The 17,703-nt window shown below is 42.8% G+C and overlaps 1 protein-coding gene across 15 annotated transcripts in view; it reads left to right on the forward strand.

Annotated features, from left to right (window-relative positions):
* The first annotated feature begins 3,580 nt into the window (after positions 1–3,580).
* Positions 3,581–17,703, forward strand: part of Ralgapb (Ral GTPase activating protein non-catalytic subunit beta) — a 91,236-nt gene continuing 77,113 nt past the window's right edge. For 7 of the 15 annotated variants that reach the window (XM_042276687.2, XM_042276692.2, XM_042276689.2 and 4 more), the window contains exons 1-2: positions 4,100–4,239; positions 15,279–15,494. In XM_042276687.2, the coding sequence (XP_042132621.2) occupies positions 15,309–15,494 (186 nt within the window). In that variant the 5' untranslated portion in view covers positions 4,100–4,239; positions 15,279–15,308. Of the gene's footprint in view, positions 3,773–4,099; positions 4,240–5,175; positions 5,323–13,765; positions 13,838–15,278; positions 15,495–17,703 lie in introns of those variants that run through there. The other 8 variants (XM_076571086.1, XM_076571089.1, XM_076571088.1 and 5 more) reach the window with 6 other exon arrangements.

The following is a 17,703-nucleotide window of genomic DNA, read 5'->3' on the forward strand; positions in this document are numbered from 1 at the left end:
AACTATACAGAGAAACCCTGTTTCAAGAAAAAACAAAACAAAACAAAACAAACAAACAAACAAACAAAAAAAACCCTACATGGGCACTATGGGAAGATGTCATCTTACCCAATTTAGAATGACTATCATAAATCAGACTAAAGGAAGGGCTGGAGAGTAGTTAAAAGCACTGCCTGCTCTTCCAGAAGACCAGGGTTTGATTCCCAGCATCCACATGGTGTCTCCCAACTGTCTCTAACGCCCTCTGACAGTTGTGAGCTTCCCTATTCTGGCCTCCATTGGTACCAGTTACAAAAGTGGTGCACAGACATACATGCATGCAAAACACATAAAATAAAACATTTTAAAAATTAAAAAGAGTAAAGTAAGTCCTGGTCAGACAGAGAGAAAGACAACTCTCATATACCAATATAAATTACTACAGATATTATGGAAAGTTCCTTAAAAAAAAAAAAAGCAGAAAAAGTATCTGATCTATCAACCCCACTACTGGGAGAGAACACATTTAAAGGAATTGAAATCAGAATGTCAAAGGGACACTTGCACTTGTATGTTATGGTAGCACTGTTCACAGCAGCCAAGATATGGAGCCAGCCTCGGTATCTATTGATGTACAAATAAGTGAAGACAGTGTGGCATGCATACCTGTCTTAGGGTTTCCATTGCTACAACAAAACACCATGGCCAAAGAGCAACTTGGGGAGGAAAGGATTTATTTGGTTTACACTTCCAGATCATAGTTCATCATTGGAGGAAGTCAGAACAGGAACTCAAGCAGGGCTGGAACCTAGAGGCAGGAACTGAGGCAGAGGCCATGGAGGAGTGCTGCAAACTGCCCGGCTTCCCCTGGCCTTGCTCAGCCCGCTTTGTTATAGAACCCAGGACCACTCAGGATGGCACCCCCACCACGGACTGGGCCCTCTCACTTTGATCACTAATTGAGAAAATGCCTCACAGCTGGATCTCAATGGGGGCATTTCCTCAACGGGAGGCTACTTCTCTGATGACTCTAGCTTGTGTCAAGCTGACATACAAAACCAGCCAGTACAAAACACAATGGAATAGTAGAGAGCCATAAAGAGTATGACATTTTACCCTTTACAGTAACGTGGGTAGAATTGGGTATCATCACGGGAAGAAAAATAAGACAGGCACAGATAGACAAAGACCACACATCCTTATGTACACATGGCAGCTAGAAAGTTAATCTCAAAGTAGAAGGGTGCATGGGAGGGGCAAACGGAGAGATGGCAACTAATAGTACTGAGATGCAGTTGGGTAGGAGTGACTTTTTATGATTTACCTTGCATAGTGGAATAACTATAGTTGACAACAGTTAATGAAATACTTCAGAATACCTAGGGGAGAGAAACTGAGCATTCCCAACACACACAAAATGCTGTGTATCTGATAACAGATCTGCTAAACCCTGTGTGATGGTCAGTTTTGATTGTCAACTTGCTAGAATCATCTGAGGAGAGTCTCAGTGACAGACTGTCTAGATCAGATTGGCCTGTGGGGGATTGTATTGATGAAATGAATTGATATGGGAGTACCCAGCACACTGTAGACAGCACTGTTCTCTCAGGAGTGGGTCCTGGACTGTGTAAGAATGAACTGGAGGTAAACGTACATATGCATGCATTCATTCTCTCTCTGCTTTCAACTGTTGATGTGACTAGCTGCTTCAAGTTCCTGCTGCCTCAACTTCCCCACAGGCAGTGGACTGTAACTTGGAATTATGAAGTAAAAGAAATGCTTTCTCCTCTAAGCTGTTTGCCAATATTTTACCACAGCAAGATACTAAGTTAAGGCATTCTATCTGTTCATTATCCATTGTTTACGTGAATACATGTACACATTGAAATGTCACACTGGACCTCATAAATATGTGTACCATGTACAAATACTAGGTGTCAATCAAGAAGAATATTAAAACATGATATAAATTAAATGTTAGAGAGTAGGAAAGAATCCCAATTCAAATTTGTATCTATTGTGACAAGTGCAGTTACAAACTGAACTGAACTTGACCAGAAAAAACAACTAGGTTATTTATATCTGGATAATTACCAGTTTTAAAACTTCTATTTGTTTTATTTCTATTCTCTTTTACAATTCTTTGGGGAGAAATAAAAATGATAAAAAAGTTTAGGTGCCTCAAGTCAGAATTGAACACAACTTCTTTTTCCTATTTAAAGTATTAGAAATACCCCTTCCCCACAGCTCCCCTTAAAGGAACAATGTTGGCCATGAATTAAAGAAAGTGAAGGGGCAGACATATTTTCACTTTCCCAAGTATTCTTTTTTTTTTTTTTTCTGAGTCATGATTTCATGTCGCCCAAGCTGGCCTAAAACACTCTGTGTAACAAGTTCAAAGACAAATATGCCACCATGTATGGTTTGTGCAGTGCTGGGAATCAAACCCAGGACTTCATGCACACCAAGCAAGCACTCTACCAACTGAGCTACATCCCATGTACTTTAAAGAGGTTCCAAGTACCCTGTGCCTGTCACTTTTCCAATTCCTATCGCCTGCTGCTCTTCAAATCTATCATTCATAACTGTCTGATATACTATAGATACTCAATAATCACAGTATTAGGAGTGTGGTCGAAAATGGTATAAATTAGATCCACCACTCTCTCCTTAAAGCAGGAAAGTAGTCCAGGGGCTGTGCATCTACTTAGGTATATCTCAAAGAAGCAGGCTTCCTTGCCTTGGTTTATACTTCTTCGTACAGTCTTTTTCAAGGTCTCAAAATGACGGCCACATCTCCTGGTACTGTGTGCTAATCATGGTTCCAATCATGAAGTAGGGGAAAGTTGAAGGACACAGTTTTCTCCAGGACTTCCTTTACATCCAGGTTCTCTCTCGGAACTTTGGTTTATGCTTTATAGACTAGGACTTCGTTTCATTGCTACGCTCTGTCAAGGGGCCGGGGGATTTGCTTTTTGGCCTCTGTAGTGTATAAAAGGGAAGGAGAGATGCTTGGAGTAATGACTGAGTTTCTTAAAGCACTGGTCAAAACTATTTTTAATTGAACTACATTGTTTCATCTACACACTGTCCTGGCACATTCTTACCCACCATCCTCCTCTTCCTTCTTTTAGCTACTTTCATGGGGGTAGGTGGGGCTGTGGTCTGGAAGAAATTCTTGTTTTATCTCTTCCACAAGGGCACCAGTTTCTTCACTCCTACTGTGGTCCATAGTCTCTTCTGAGGGGGAGAGTCACCATCTTCTCTGCTCTTTCCACACAAATATGTCTTTGCACAACCTGACATACTGATCCTTCCACCTCTGAATTCCAAGGCCAGCAACAAGGCCAGGCCCTCCAAGAAGACTTCACCACCCCTCCTTCCTTTCAGCCTGACACGGGAAGTACCTCTCTAATGCTGTTACTTTCTTCGTGGAATTTGAAACCAAATTATTGAAAGGGGTGCTGTTCGCGAAACCGGACGTTGCAGGTGCTCAAACTTGTATCGCTCGCTATTAATATCTTATCTCCTAGATCGGATTCAACTCGGTGATGACAGGTTCTGAATCTTAAGTCTGATTCATCCTTTTAACGTACACCAGGCCTGGCGAGGGCATTGCTCATAATGCTGCGCCCATGTAATAAGGGGCTGAGCAAACGAAGAGCTACAATGCCGGCACGCGAGATATTCCTTGAGCCTGAATGGCAGCCGACTTTCACAGAGAAGACCCCAACTCTTCCGCACTGTGAACAAGCAGAAGCCAGGTCGCCTCCTAAGCCGGCACCGCGATGAGGTAACTGCCCCGTCACTTCACTCCTCCTTCTCCACCGGAGTCCGAAAGGGAGGGGGTGGAGAGCCGCGCTTCGCGCGGACCTCTGGGACGGCTGCGCACGCGCAGCTTCCGGCTCCTGGCTTCGGGATTTATTTGACGCCGCCCGTTCGGTTCCCTCAGAAGTCTCGGGGGTCAGCCGCGCCGCGCAGGCGCAGTGGTCCCTTCGGCGGGGGAATTATTTGACGCCACCGCCCCTGGCAGTCGGAAGTTGCTTGAACGGAGCCCAGCCGGCCGGCCAAGAGACCGGTCTTCGTCGTCCCCGGGGCGCCCCGTGAGAGTCACCGACGGGTGGACGGACTGACCGCCGGAGGAGGGCCGGCCTGGGCGGTGGCAGCGCGGGCCCGATGGCGCGGGTCGCGTGAGGCGGCAGGCCGAGTGCGGCCCGCGGTGCGCCCGCCCAGCGATGCGGGCCCCGCCCGTCGCCTCAGGTACGCGGCGGCCGGCGCGGCCGGACCCTCCCCTCTCGCTGTGTGGTTTTTTTTCCCCCCACCCTGGGCGGCCACTGAGGCGGGGGCCCTCTCGCCCCGTGGTGGTGCTCCCGGAGCCGGGCCGTGGCCAGCTCATTTCTAGGTGCTGAAGCGGACGCACCGGGCGCGGGAGCGCAGTCTGCCGGGTGTGTGCGGACCCTGGAGGGTCGGACCGGCCGCGCGCGCCCCTGGCAGCCTGGGGACGGGGGGGCGGGTCAGGAGTGGCGGCGGCAACTCAGAGGAGGACGCGGTCCGCGGTGGGGCTGGTGGAGTCGCTGCCCCTCCGGGGAGGATGCTGCTGCCGGGGGGCACGGTGACGCTTGGGGGAGAGTAAACAGCCACCTTGAGCCAGCGCGTGCTGTCTGCCAGGCCCAGGCTAGACGGGGAACTTCACTGCCCTGCACGGCAGGACTGTTACCCCATTCTACCGACCAGGCAACCGAGGCCCGGAGCGATCGGGCGCCTTCGGTGCCCAAGGTCATAGAGCTGGGTAATTGGAACTCAAGTAGCCTTGACAGTCCAGTCCAGGTTCTTAACAATTAGGTCATAGGATCTCCAACTTTGATGCCCGGTAAAATCACTTTGGGGAGTTTTGAAAAGACTCCAAGTACCACAGCACCCCAAACTAGTTAAACCACCATGCCTAGAGGGCAGGTGGGGGAGCCAAATGCCAGTATCTTTCTGGAGAGCCCCTAGTGGTTCTGGGGTGTTGTAAGGTTTGGCAACTGTGAATGTAGGTAATCTTCATCCCAGAGGTCCGTGAGTGTCTCTCCAGTTTAGGTGTGCAGGAGGATGCTTGTTAAAAGTGCGGGTTCCATTGGTAGAGATTCATATTGTCACTCCCCTCCCCCCAGCGTGCCTTCGTTCTGTTGCTGGAATTCTCTGTTTCTCTGCCTCAGCCTCCCGAGTGCTAAGATAGTAGCTGTATGCCACGCGAGAGCTGGTCCTTAGGTCCATTGACTACCACCCCTTTGGTAGGTTGGGCCTCCTTGAGGGTGAGAAGTAATTATGAATTCTTAGTCAGCTGAGCTTTTAAAAAAATGTGTAAGTCTCCTGCAAAAACTTTTGGTTTGCAATTTTCCTTAATATACAGTACTCGAGGTTATGGTTTCTCTTGCCTCTGAGCTTTTGCGTATACTGGTTTTTCTCCATGACAATCCTTCATGCTTTCTCAGCACTCTATCCAAGCACATACACTTCTTTCTCTCTTACACATAATCATTTCTGTCTGCTGCCTAGCTCTCAACATTCCCTTCAAGATGCCTTCTGGCCCTCCCCTTGCCCCTGCCTACCTTCATTTCTCCTATCAGCCTTTGGTACTATCATAGTGTAGCTTACCATGGATTTGTGTGTGTGTGTGTGTGTGTGTGTGTGTGTGTGTGTGTGTGTGTGTGTGTGTCTGTCCTAGTTCTAGCTCTTTGAGATTTTGATGGGCTTTCAGGCAGGGACCATGTTTTCTTGGAGTACTTTGAGTAGGGGCGACAAACCTGTTTTGAATACAATACTAATTTAGTCCCTTTATGTGACAGATAGACCTCCTGCTGCAGAGACATCTGTATCTATTTTTGTAAGAGATACTTGATGTTCTTAGCATTGGAGTTTTGTTCTTTTTTTCCTTAGGGATACTCTAGGCTTTATTCATTTATTCAGCAGATGAATAAAATGTTGAATTCTTATCGATGGCACGACACTATGTATGGCTCTTCCAACAACATTAGTTTATCTGAGTGAGGTAACACACACCTTTAATCCCAGCACTCAGGAGGCTGGCCAGCTTGGTCTACATAGCAAGTGTAGACCTGCCTCAAAACAAACAAACAAACTCCACCCACCTACCCAACACACAAAAACAAAACAAAAACATTGGTTGGGTTTTAGTCTTAACTTCGTCTCAGACAATTGTTTCTCTAGTGGGAGACTTTTTATTGCCACTAGGGTTTTGCATGTGTTCCTTCCTCCTCTGAAAGAGTGTCATCTAAAAGCTATTGCCTTGTGAGTATGTATAAACACAAGCAGATGGGATAACTCTCCGTTATAGTTCATCCCATTCAGTGGGAGACAGCGTAAAACCTTAGTATCAGCAACTGACAAACTTGGTGTAATTTTATTACATAATGTCTGAACTGCCATTGCTGTACATGTTTACCAACTTTAAAGGAAGTCAAGGCAATAATTCACATTGCATCTGTTTTGGGTCCCCTTTTTAGAATTTATTTTTATATGTATGGGTGTTTTGCCTGCATGCATGTATGTGCACCAGTTGGATGCCTGGTGCTTGCAGAGGCCAGAAGAGGGTGTCAGATCCTCTGAAACTAAAGTTACAGAGTTGTGAGCTTCCATTTGGTTGCTGGGAATTGAATCTGGGTCCCCTTTAAGAACAGCCAATCAGTGCTCTTAACCACTGAGTCAAGCCTCCAGCCCTTTGTTCTTGGTTATTCTTGAAGCCATATAAAGTTTATAAAAGTAAGGAGGTTAAATATTATAGGAAGGTCATGAAGAGCATTGTTGACAATGAAGATTCCCCCTTCCCCACTTTTTATGTTGATACTAGGGGTTGAACCCAGGGCCTTCTACACAATGCTCTACCACTGTGTCTCCATTCCCATTTTATATATATGTAGCCCGGCTGACCTAGAAATGGCTGTATAGATCAGGTTGTCCTGAGATTTGTCTGCCTCTGCCTCCCAAGGGATTAAAAGCATGTGCCACCATACCTGGCTTTTTTTTTTTTTTTTTTTAATTTTTTTTTTTACTTTGAAACAAGGTCATACCAAGCTACCTGGGTTGACCTTGAACTTAGTCTGTAGCCCAAGCAGGCCTTGAATTTAAGATCCTCCTGGCTCAGCTTCCTGAGTAGCTGGGATTGTAGGTCTGCCTAGATGAGATTTTTTTCCCCCAGTTAAATGTGAAGATTGAATAAAAATAAATGTTTCATAAAATAATTTTTTACAGTATAATACTGTTAGGGGGAGGTTTTCCCGTCTCACTTATGTACTGTTTACTTGGTTTTTAGGCTGAGGCTACTGTAGAAGGTGATGGGACAAAAGGTGTTAAATTCAGCTGCTCAAGAAACTTGCCCTTGTTTCTCTGATCAGATATGGACAGAGTATCCAATTCTGGTCCTGGCACATGGAAGAAACTCAGTTTTTTGTTTTTTTTTTTTTCTTCCCAGAGACAGGGTTTCTCTGTGTAGCTTTAGAGCCTGTCCTGGAACTTGCTCCATAGACCAGGCTGGCCTCTGCCTCCAGAGTGCTGGGATTAAAGATGTGTGTCACCACTGCCTGGCCGAAACTCAGTTTTTTTAAGCTTGAGCTTTAAGTCTTTAGTTGACTTCCAGTGTGTGGGTGAAAATGTTCACATTCTCAGTTAGTGATCAGAAGTAGTTCTAATCACAATAACCTAGGACTTTGGCAGGAACTCTGTCTAATTTGAGGTACCTATTGGTATGTTCTTGACACAGACAAAGATCTTTTAGACAGAATGAATCATTTTTTGTGGTATAAGATAGTTTTAAGCTGGACGTTCTGCATACACCTGTAATCTCAGCTAAAGTAGGAGGATTGGGGCAACTTTGAGGCCAGCCTGGTTATATAGTGAGAGCCTGTCTGACTTCCCTCTCCCAAGATGAAGTTTTAAAATTAATGTCTGCATAGTTTAATTTTAACTTTTTATAGATAAATTATCATGCCTATAGCTCTATGGTGATCTCCTGGCACACCCAGAACTGAAAAATGGGCCTTCTCCCACTAGACTCAGTGTCGTCTTCCATATCATCTCTGTTGTCCCTCATGTGAGATGCTCTTTTTGTTGAGAGAAAATTGGGGATGGGAAAAGTGGACAGTTATCTGCTGTATTTTAAGTTAACCAATTAGAACTGTAGGGAATGTTTAGTATGTGATATGCATTTTGTTGTATAAACTGGAGGTACTGAGTATAAGACATAGCTTCTGTCCTTAAGAAGTTCTATAGTTAGAATTGTAATAAAAATAAAAATATAGTATCTTAAGCATCCTTGTGAAGTAGAAGTATCTGTCATGTCTGATCGGTCCAATACACTGTTTACTAGTTCTATGTGCTTACTAAACACTTTAAATGCAATAAAGGAACTGAGCTCTAAATTTATAGTTACCCGTGCCAGTACATATGACACTGGGACTATCAGGCTAGAGACAGATGATGGTTGTTAAGGATGCTGGCTGTTAGCAGGCAATGTATTCACATTTTCTTTCATAGACTAGCAAAACCCATCTGTTTTCATCTTTGGGAAGAAATGCAGGCAGAACTTGTCTCTCTCTTGTAATTCAGCTGCTTGATAGGATCCTTAGCGGTTACATTCTGGTGCATAGGTGAGTCCATTCCTTTTTTTTAAAGTGCCAGCTTGATGGATGTTTGCCTTGTGGAATCATTGAGACCGCAACAGAATTAAGAAATGTGGTGCTTCTGTCCAGTAACTATTTACTCAGCACACTGGTACCCTCCCTGTACCCTGTTTTTCTCCAGAGAAACAGGCATAGCTTAACATGTACCTTTATTTGTATGTCCAGAAGTGTGTTGACTTAGGTTGCTTTATTTGATCCTTCTGCCTAGTTACTTTAGATAGGCACTTATAGGCACTTTAGATAGGCACACAGTGAGACAGGGAGACCAAAAAATAAATGTAAAGTGACTTGTCCAAGGTCATATGGTGAGTCACAGAGTTAGAAGCGTTGGACCTTGAGGCAAGAGGTAGATTTTCTTGTCCTAACATTGCAGTTACTTAATATGACCCTGAGCAAGTCATAATCTTACTTTGTCTGCTTTTTAATGGCTAGTGGATCTTCTAATTTAAGCATCTAGGGTAGTTGTTGGAATAAAATGAAGTATCATGTGAAAGTTCTTTTGGGAATTGGTCAATTACAGTTACACAAAGGCACATTATTATCAAGTCAAGATCTCTGGTAGTTCTAATCTGCTGCCTTACAGCTGATCACATCATTGGTCATATTAAATGCTGTTGTATGATGATGTCTCATTGATTTCTGTCGTCATCATTATAAAACTTTGTCTTGGACAGCCATTGTGTTCTGTTTACATCTGCATACCTAAATCCTAGGACAAACTGATGCATACAGGTGTTTAATAGTATTTGCTCAGTGACATAACTGATGTCTGGATTTACTTCAGAAAGTTTGCAAACAATTGTTCTTTATTGTTTGATTTGAAGCTCCTTGGGAATAGTTTTATTATTGTGGAACTCACAGTGTTTGCTGTATAGAATACATGTGGCTATTGCTTGAGTCAGTTGAGGTGACTAATACTCGGTTGTGGTCTTTGTGGGTCACCACTGTATTGATTGTTTTGGTTATTGTCATTTAGACTGGACTTACATTGTTACTGTGCAGTGTTTATAAACTGTGAGCTGGTAAGGAGCACAAAGTCATAAGATGACAACCTTTAGAGAAGATGCTTGGAAAAGGATCCATATGGAGTTGGGGAGGAAACTAGGGATCCACAGGGTGCACCTTATTTTCTTCCCATAGTGTTTGCTTCTAGAACACTGAAGGTAGAGACAGGTCTGCTAGCAGCTGAGGTTGATAGGAGATAGCCTATAGGAGGAGGTTATCATCTGTCTTCAGTTACGTTCATTGTTTCATGAGCTATGGCGACTGTCCTGCCCAGTATATTAGTAACATTGAAGTTTGCTGATCTCCTGCCTGTCTTGGACACTTCCATCAAATTACTTTATGGAAGTTCAGTTCCTGTCGCATCATTCCTGAGGTAAAGTAAACTTAACTGGATAGGAGGGAGTTGGAGAAGGGAGCAAGTTATAGACTTTTGGCCCACTTGATGCCCTTCTATCTACCAGCACAACTCCCCACAGCTGCACACTCCAATCATGTCTAATCCTGTATAAAGGGACATGACAGGCTTGAACCCCTGGAATATCTCTATTGGTATTCAGCAAGTGGATTCATTGACTGCTTCCCAGATGGCTGTTCAGGCCCTGTATACATTCACTGGTTCTGATAGATAGGTGTGTAGAATTCTTCTAGAACACTGTACATGAATGACTGGTGATGTTTCAGAAGGGGCCCCCAGGGTATATCTTTGGAGGGTGGCTTCTGGTTTAATTTTCTGAATCCCATGTCTGCAGTTGGATGTACTTGTACTTTTCTCTTGTTGGAAAGTTTTAGTTCATGTGGACATAGTCTGACCCCAGTTTTTTGTTTTTATTTTTTAACTGAGTGAGTGTACGCCATTGTGCAATTTGGTTAGAAGACAATTTGCAGGAGTCTGTTCTTTCCTTTCCCTGTGTGGATCTTATGATTGAACTTGCTCAGTCTTCATAGGAAGTGCCTTGCTGAGTCATCTCGAGGGCCTTACCTCCAGTTTTTATTTAATTATAAATCTCCAATTCTAGCTTAAAGTCCTTCAAAATTGGGCATTGCTTACTTAATTTTTTTTTTTTTTTTTTTAGGCAGGGTCTCACTTCTAGCCTGGAACTCATCATGTAGACCAGGCTGGCCTGAATTTACAAAGATAGGTCAGCCTCCATCTCCCTAGTGCTGAAATTAAAGGCATGCACCACCAATCTGTCCTTTAAAAAAAAAAATCCTGGTCTGTGGTGGTGGCACACGCCTTTAATCCCAGTACTCAGGAGGCAGGGGCAGTCATATCTCTGAGTTTGAGGCCAATATTCACTACAGAGTTAGTTCCAGGACAGCCAGGGACACACAGAGAAACCCTATCTTGAAAACAAAAACAAACAAAAAATCCTGTTACCTTCTACAACAGAACCCCTTCCACTCTGAGCATCTTGTTCCTGATGTGAATTTGTTTTAAAACAGAAAAAAATGTGTGTGTGTGTCTGTGTGTCTGTGTCTGTGTTATATAGTGTGCCATAGGTGTGCCAGGTACCCAGGGAGGGCAGAGGCAGTTGTGACCCACCTGATGTGGGTGTTGGTGTTTGAACTCAGGTCCCTGGAAGAGCAGCATTTTTAACTGCTGAGCCATCTCTCTGGTCCTGTTTACTTTTTGTTTTTCTTTTTTAGTTTTTAACAAAAGAACCTTACTGTGTAGCCTATGGTAGCTTTGAACTTGCAGTCTTTGCCTTGGCCTTTGAAGTGTTGGAATTACAGGTGTCTGCCATTGTACTCTGCTCCCTGTTTTTACGTCTTGTCCTTTATGATTGCTCTTTTTTACTCTCATCCTATCCACCGAGTTTTCTTGTAATCAATGTCCAATTTATATGCCCATATCATTCTTTTACCTCAAATCTACCCTGTTTTCGTTCACTCTCTTGAATCAAAAGTAATCTTTCCCCTGAATTTCTATAGTTGCTTATAATTTTTTCCATTTAGCACCTGAATGTTAAAATTTGCATCATAGTTATTGTATGTTAAACTGTAACCTAATTGAAAACAGGAACCACATCTCTTAGTCATTTAAATGGTGTTATCATGGTTCATTGTATGTAATAGATGGTAAATAACTATTGAATGAGTCAACTTGGTGATTTCCGCCAGTGACTGAATGGTCACAAGTAATCAGGATGCTGACATTTTTATCAATTCTTTGAAATGAATATTAGTATAAATTTATTGCATGAAATTGTACTAATAGTACTACCTTCATTTGTCTTTCATATTTCTAATCTGGAGTTATACATGTTTCCTTAGTTGTTATCATAATATATGGTTTTCTCCACTTAATAACTATCATTTACTGGTTCTTTACTATTAACTAGGAAAAATCTCTAATATAACATGTATATGATTCTTTAATTCTTGCAACACCAGTGAAGCAGGCTATTCTCCCATGACTATTCCTTTTTACAGGTAAGGATACTCAGACATAGGGGACAAGTAACTTTTTAGGGACAGGAGAGATGGCTCAGGTTAAGAGCACTTGTTTCTTTTGTAGAGGACCTGGGTTCAGTTCCTACCACCACAGTGTTGCTGCTAATAACTGTTTGTAATTCTAGTTCCAGAGAATCTGACGCCTCCTTCTGGCCTCTATGGGCATTGCATGCACTAGGTGAACAGACAGACCTATAGGCAAAACAACCATGTGCATAAAATAATGATAAATAAATCTATAATAATAATAATAATAATAATAATAAATGTCCCCATGCTCTAGCCTAAAACCTATGGAATCAGAATTTCTAAAGTTGAGGCCCAGGAAACTGCATTTTCCAGCCAAAGTGTCATGGATAATTCTTATGTGTAATTGGATTTGATAGCCAGTGTAACTTTTTTTAAATAAAAAGTTGTCTTCTTAAAACTTTTGTTCCCTTTAATAATAATTTATAATATCAATTTAAATTTTAACTATTTTTTGACATTTGGAGACTGATGTAGTTTTACTAATAACTTAGCTTGAAACAAACATTTTCACTTATTTGTATATGACAGTATAAAAATTTGGGGGGATGGAGAGATGGCTCAATGGTTAAAAGCACTGGCTGCTCTTCCAGAGGTCCTGAGTTCAATTCCCAGCAACCACATGGTGGCTCACAGCCATCTATAATAGGATATGATGCCCTCTTTTGTCATGCAGTTACACATGCAGAGCACTCATACATAAAATATAAATAAATAAATAAATAAAAATCTTTGGGCATACTTTAGTAAAATAGATGGAATACCCACTCACCTCTTTCCCCACTGGTACAGCAAACCTTGGCATTCTCAAATATCCCACTGTATGTTAGGAGTTGAAGTTTCTACTGAAGACTGAAGTTGCGTGGGTGGAGAACTTATACACAAGTATTGAGTATTTGAATGTGAAGTTCTGTAAACAGACTAATAGGCACTCAGAATGGGGAGGAGCTGGTTGTAGGAGTAAAATTTTTAGCAAAAGGATGGTATCTGAGCTGAGCTTTGAAGGATGAAACTTTACAAGGTGGGTCAAAATTATCAGTCAGTAGAAGTAGCAAAAAACCAGTTTTACAGAGTATGGTAGAATTGGTGGGCTCAAGCAGTGAACAGTAGTCCTTTGAAGCTGTAGAATGGAGGCAGGGATTGTGGGACACTGGCAAACAAAATGGTCTGAGCAAGTTCAAGGACTAGAGTTGTGACTCAGTGGTGGAAGAGTTGCCTAACATGTGCAAAGCCCCTGGTTTGATCCCCAGCATAGTGTGTAGGCAATTTCAATTAGATTTCTAGCAAGTTTTAATTTTTTTTTAATTAGAAAAAGTCCATAAATTTTACATAAAAGGACAGATACATAGAATAGCCAATAAAAATTTTAATATGAATGATGGGGAGATTTTCTTTGCAGTTTTAAAATATCCTGTAAAGCTACTGAAATTAAATCATGTCTTTGGCAAAGTGCGTGACAAAGAAAATATTAGTTCAGTTTAATGACATAAGAATGTATTTTTTTAAATTGAAAATTCATATAATATATTCTGATCATAGTTTCCCCTCCACCATCTCCTTTCAGATCCTCCTCACCTCCCCACCCATCTAACTCTACACCTTTTTTTTTCTCTTTAGAAAATGAGCAGGCGCCGGGTGGTGGTGGCGTATACCTTTAATCCAAGCACTCGGGAGGCAGAGCCAGGCGGATCTCTGTGAGTTCGAGGCCAGCCTGGACTACATAGTTCTAGGACAGTCAGAACTACACAGATAGACCCTGTATCAAAAAACCCAAAAAGGGGGAAAAAAAGGATGGGGGAGACCAATCAAAATAAAAAAATCCAAAACAAAATGAGAAAGTAAGAAACATACAGATACACAAATGAAACCCATAAAAACACAATATCCAAAATTGTAATATACAAGCAAAAGACCAGTAAGATAAGAAATGCCAGACAAAGCAATATGAGACCAAAACAGTCCACACAGATGTCATTGGCTTTGTTTTTGTGTTGGACGTTGGGCCTCCCCTTAAGTGTAGTTTATATACCCAGTGAGACTGCATTGGAGAAAACTAATTTTTTCTTTACAAGCTGTTGTCAGTTGGATAGAGACCCACCACTGCACAATGTGTAGAGAGTGAGTTTTGGAACACTCAGTTCAAAATGGTATGTCTTCATCAAACCCCTCCCCTCAGGGATCTAGGAGCCGTGCAGAAGAGGAGGTGGGAAGATTGTAAGAGGCAGCGGGATGGGTGACGACACCATGGGTGTCTTCTGAATAGACGATGCCCACCCAACTGCACATCTGAAAGACAGGCTTTCTTACAGTATTTGTGGAAGTAGATGTGTGTTTGTGAAGATCATTGAAGGGAAACCTGAGAGACTGTGTGCACATAATCTCCCTTAGCCCCTTAGTGCGCTCCCATTTGTTTTCTTTCTTAGGACTGTGGAAGGGGAGAAGTCTTCACCTATGGGGCTTCTGGATCTTATCTTTCCATTTCTTTGCACAATGGCCTCTTCCTCAGGTTTGCTACAGGGCTTCTGAGGGCTTTTGTGTTGCTTTTCTTTCCAGTACTAATGTTTTGAATCTAGGGCCTTGAGCATTACAGGCAAGTCTTCTGTCACTGGTGTATATTCTCAGTAAGACAGGGTCTTACTAGATTGCCTAGGCTGGCCTTGAATTCACTCAGAAGCAGAGTGGCTCTGTAGTCTAGGTGCTCATACAATTACCTTTCAGGGTCCATCTTGTCACCTGATCTCACAATAGCTCAAAACATTTAGATATGTTTTACAATTTATTTATATTTAATTATACATGCTTGTGTGTGTCTTTGTGAGGTATGTACATGGGAATGCAGGTGCTTGTAGAGGCCAGAAGAGGACATTGGATTTCCTTGAACTGGAGTCCAGGAAGTGAGCCACCTGATACAGGTGCTGAGAATTGAACTCAGGTCCTCTAGAAGAGCAGTAAGCCCTCCTAACCTCTGAGCCATCTCTTCAGCCCCTCTAGATACATTTTTTTATTTTTCTGAAACAATGGTTTTTTTTAGAATCAGTGTCTTGTAGTCCATTTTATTATGTTGCCTAGTATAAATTTTTTTTTTGTATTAGCAATAAGCATAATTTGACATGCATGTCTGTTTTGTCTTTCCAGGTGCCGTTTGGATAGTACTTTAGTGGCACAATGTACTCTGAGTGGCGGTCACTGCATTTGGTGATTCAGAATGATCAAGGCCATACCAGTGTGCTACACAGCTATCCAGAGAGTGTTGGGAGAGAGGTGGCCAATGCAGTGGTCCGTCCTCTGGGGCAGGCATTAGGTACCTCTTCAGCGGCTGGTAGTGAGAGTTTGTTAAAAACTGACAAAGAAGTAAGTGTTTCTTCATTTCCTTCTGTTGTATAAAGAAAATAGGAATTGTTCACTAAAAATTGTATTTAGTGTTGACCTTTTAAAAAGTAATAGTTAAAATTGTTTTATTATTATTATTATTATTATTATTATTATTATTTAGTTTTTCGAGATAGGGTTTCTTTGTGTAGTTTTGGTGCCTGTCCTGGATCTCACTCTGTAGGCCTTGAACTCACAGAGATCCGCCTGACTCTGCCTCCCGAGTGCTGGGATTAAAGGCATGTGCCACCGCCATCTGGCACATGTTACATTTTAACAAAGGTTTATTTTTTTATTTTATTTATTATTTTTAATTTTGTATATGTACGTAAGTCTGTGTGTGAGTATGTGCACATGAATGCAGGTGCCTGTGGAAGCCAGTGCTGTTGGATCCCTCTGCACCTGGAGTTAGGGGCAGTTGTGAGCTAAATAGGACATGGTTGATGGGAATCAAACTTGGGTTCTCTGCAGGAGCAGTATGCACTATTACTATGCTGACTTTTTAATGGATTGCTGCCTGATGTAGTGAGAGTTCTAGCTTTTATCTCATTTGGGTTGTGTGTTAGGGCTTGGGGCCTATGGAAGATATAAAGAAGGGTTGTACCTTTTTGCTGCTGACACTTCTCATTTGGCTACACCTAGTTCTCCATGTGAGCTAAGTAGTCAGGACAGAGATTCATGTGTCAGACCCTTAAGCACTAGGCTCAGTCTTCAGATGTCTGTTTCTGTTTGAAATCCCTGCTGGTTAGGGATATTATTCTTGTGATGAAACACCATGACCAAAAACAGCCTGGGGAGGAAAGAGTTTGTTTTGTGTATCCAGCGCCACAGTCCACTGAGGAAAACCAAGGCAGGAACTCAAATAGTACAGGAACCTGGAGGCAGGAACTGATGCAGAGTCCATGGAAGAATGCTGCTTACTGGCTAGCTCATTGTGGCTAGCTCTGCCTGATTCCTTACAGAACCCAGAATCACCAGCCCAGATGTGGCACCACCCCAGATGCTCCACAGGCTTGCTTACACCCTCCCCCTCACCCCCGTCCCCCCTTACAGTCATTCTCCAGTCTCAGCCTCTCAAGTGTTGGGATTACAGGTATGAGGCAGCATGCCTACCTAGCTCTTCTTACTTTTGATCATTCATGGAATATCAGACTTAGCTGAAACTGAAGCCTTCAGCTCCAGAGGTAGGTTGTTTATCCTCCGATGGCCAAAGATTGAAATCCTTCAGTCTTTGTAGTTTTCTCATTAGAGTACCCTAGCTTCCTCTGAGGACCCTCATAAGCCTTGACACTCTGCTCTGACTTTAGTTATGATCCCTTGCTGCCTTAGATGAAATGTCATGTAGATAGATAGAAAGTGATCTAGTGTAGCCCTCAGTTATTATCTTTACTACCTTCAGGAGATGATGAGAAGGTACTGTTTTTCAAATTTTATTTATTATTGTGAGGGTCGGCATGGGGGGCAAGGGGACATGTGTGCCTTGGTGACCATGTGGAGATTAGAGGACAGCTTTTGGAAGTCAGTTCTCCCACTTTTGGTCCTCAGAATCAAACTCAGGCTATAGATGAGCAGCAGATGGTTTTACCCACTGAGCCATCATGGGTACTTTCCCTTTAAACTACTTTGACATTATTGCCAAAGATAACTTGTCTTTTTTCTTTCATCTAATTATTAGGAACCTGTAGCTCCTTTTAAGATTCCTTTCTCAGGCTGGGGAGATGACTGTGTAGCTCAGACTGCCTTGAACTTGAGATCTTAGTTGGTAAAGTGCTTGCTATGGAGCATAGAGATCTAAGTTTAATTCTTAGAACCCATGCAAGCTGGGTATGGTGGCACACACTTTTAATTTTAATTCCAGCATGCCAGAGGCAGAGGCTTGCAGATCTTTGAGTTTGAGGCCAGTCTGGTTTACATAGAAAGTTCTAGGCCAGCCAGGGCTACATAGTGGGACCCTGCCAGGCTGGGGTTGGGGGTGGGGTAAATACAAACAACCAAAAAAACCCATCATAGTGGCATGAACTTCAATCACTTTCATTCCAGCACTGGGGATGAAGAGACAGGAGGGTTCCTGGGGCTCACTGGCCAGCCAACCTAAGCTAAAGGCAAGCCCCAGGTCAGTGACACACCTTGTCTCAACAAACAAGGTGGACAGCACCTGAGCAGTAACAGCTGATGCAGACCTCTGTATGGT

This window comes from Peromyscus maniculatus, chromosome 4 (genome assembly GCF_049852395.1).
Source record: "Peromyscus maniculatus bairdii isolate BWxNUB_F1_BW_parent chromosome 4, HU_Pman_BW_mat_3.1, whole genome shotgun sequence".
Taxonomy (NCBI): Eukaryota; Metazoa; Chordata; class Mammalia; order Rodentia; family Cricetidae; genus Peromyscus; species Peromyscus maniculatus.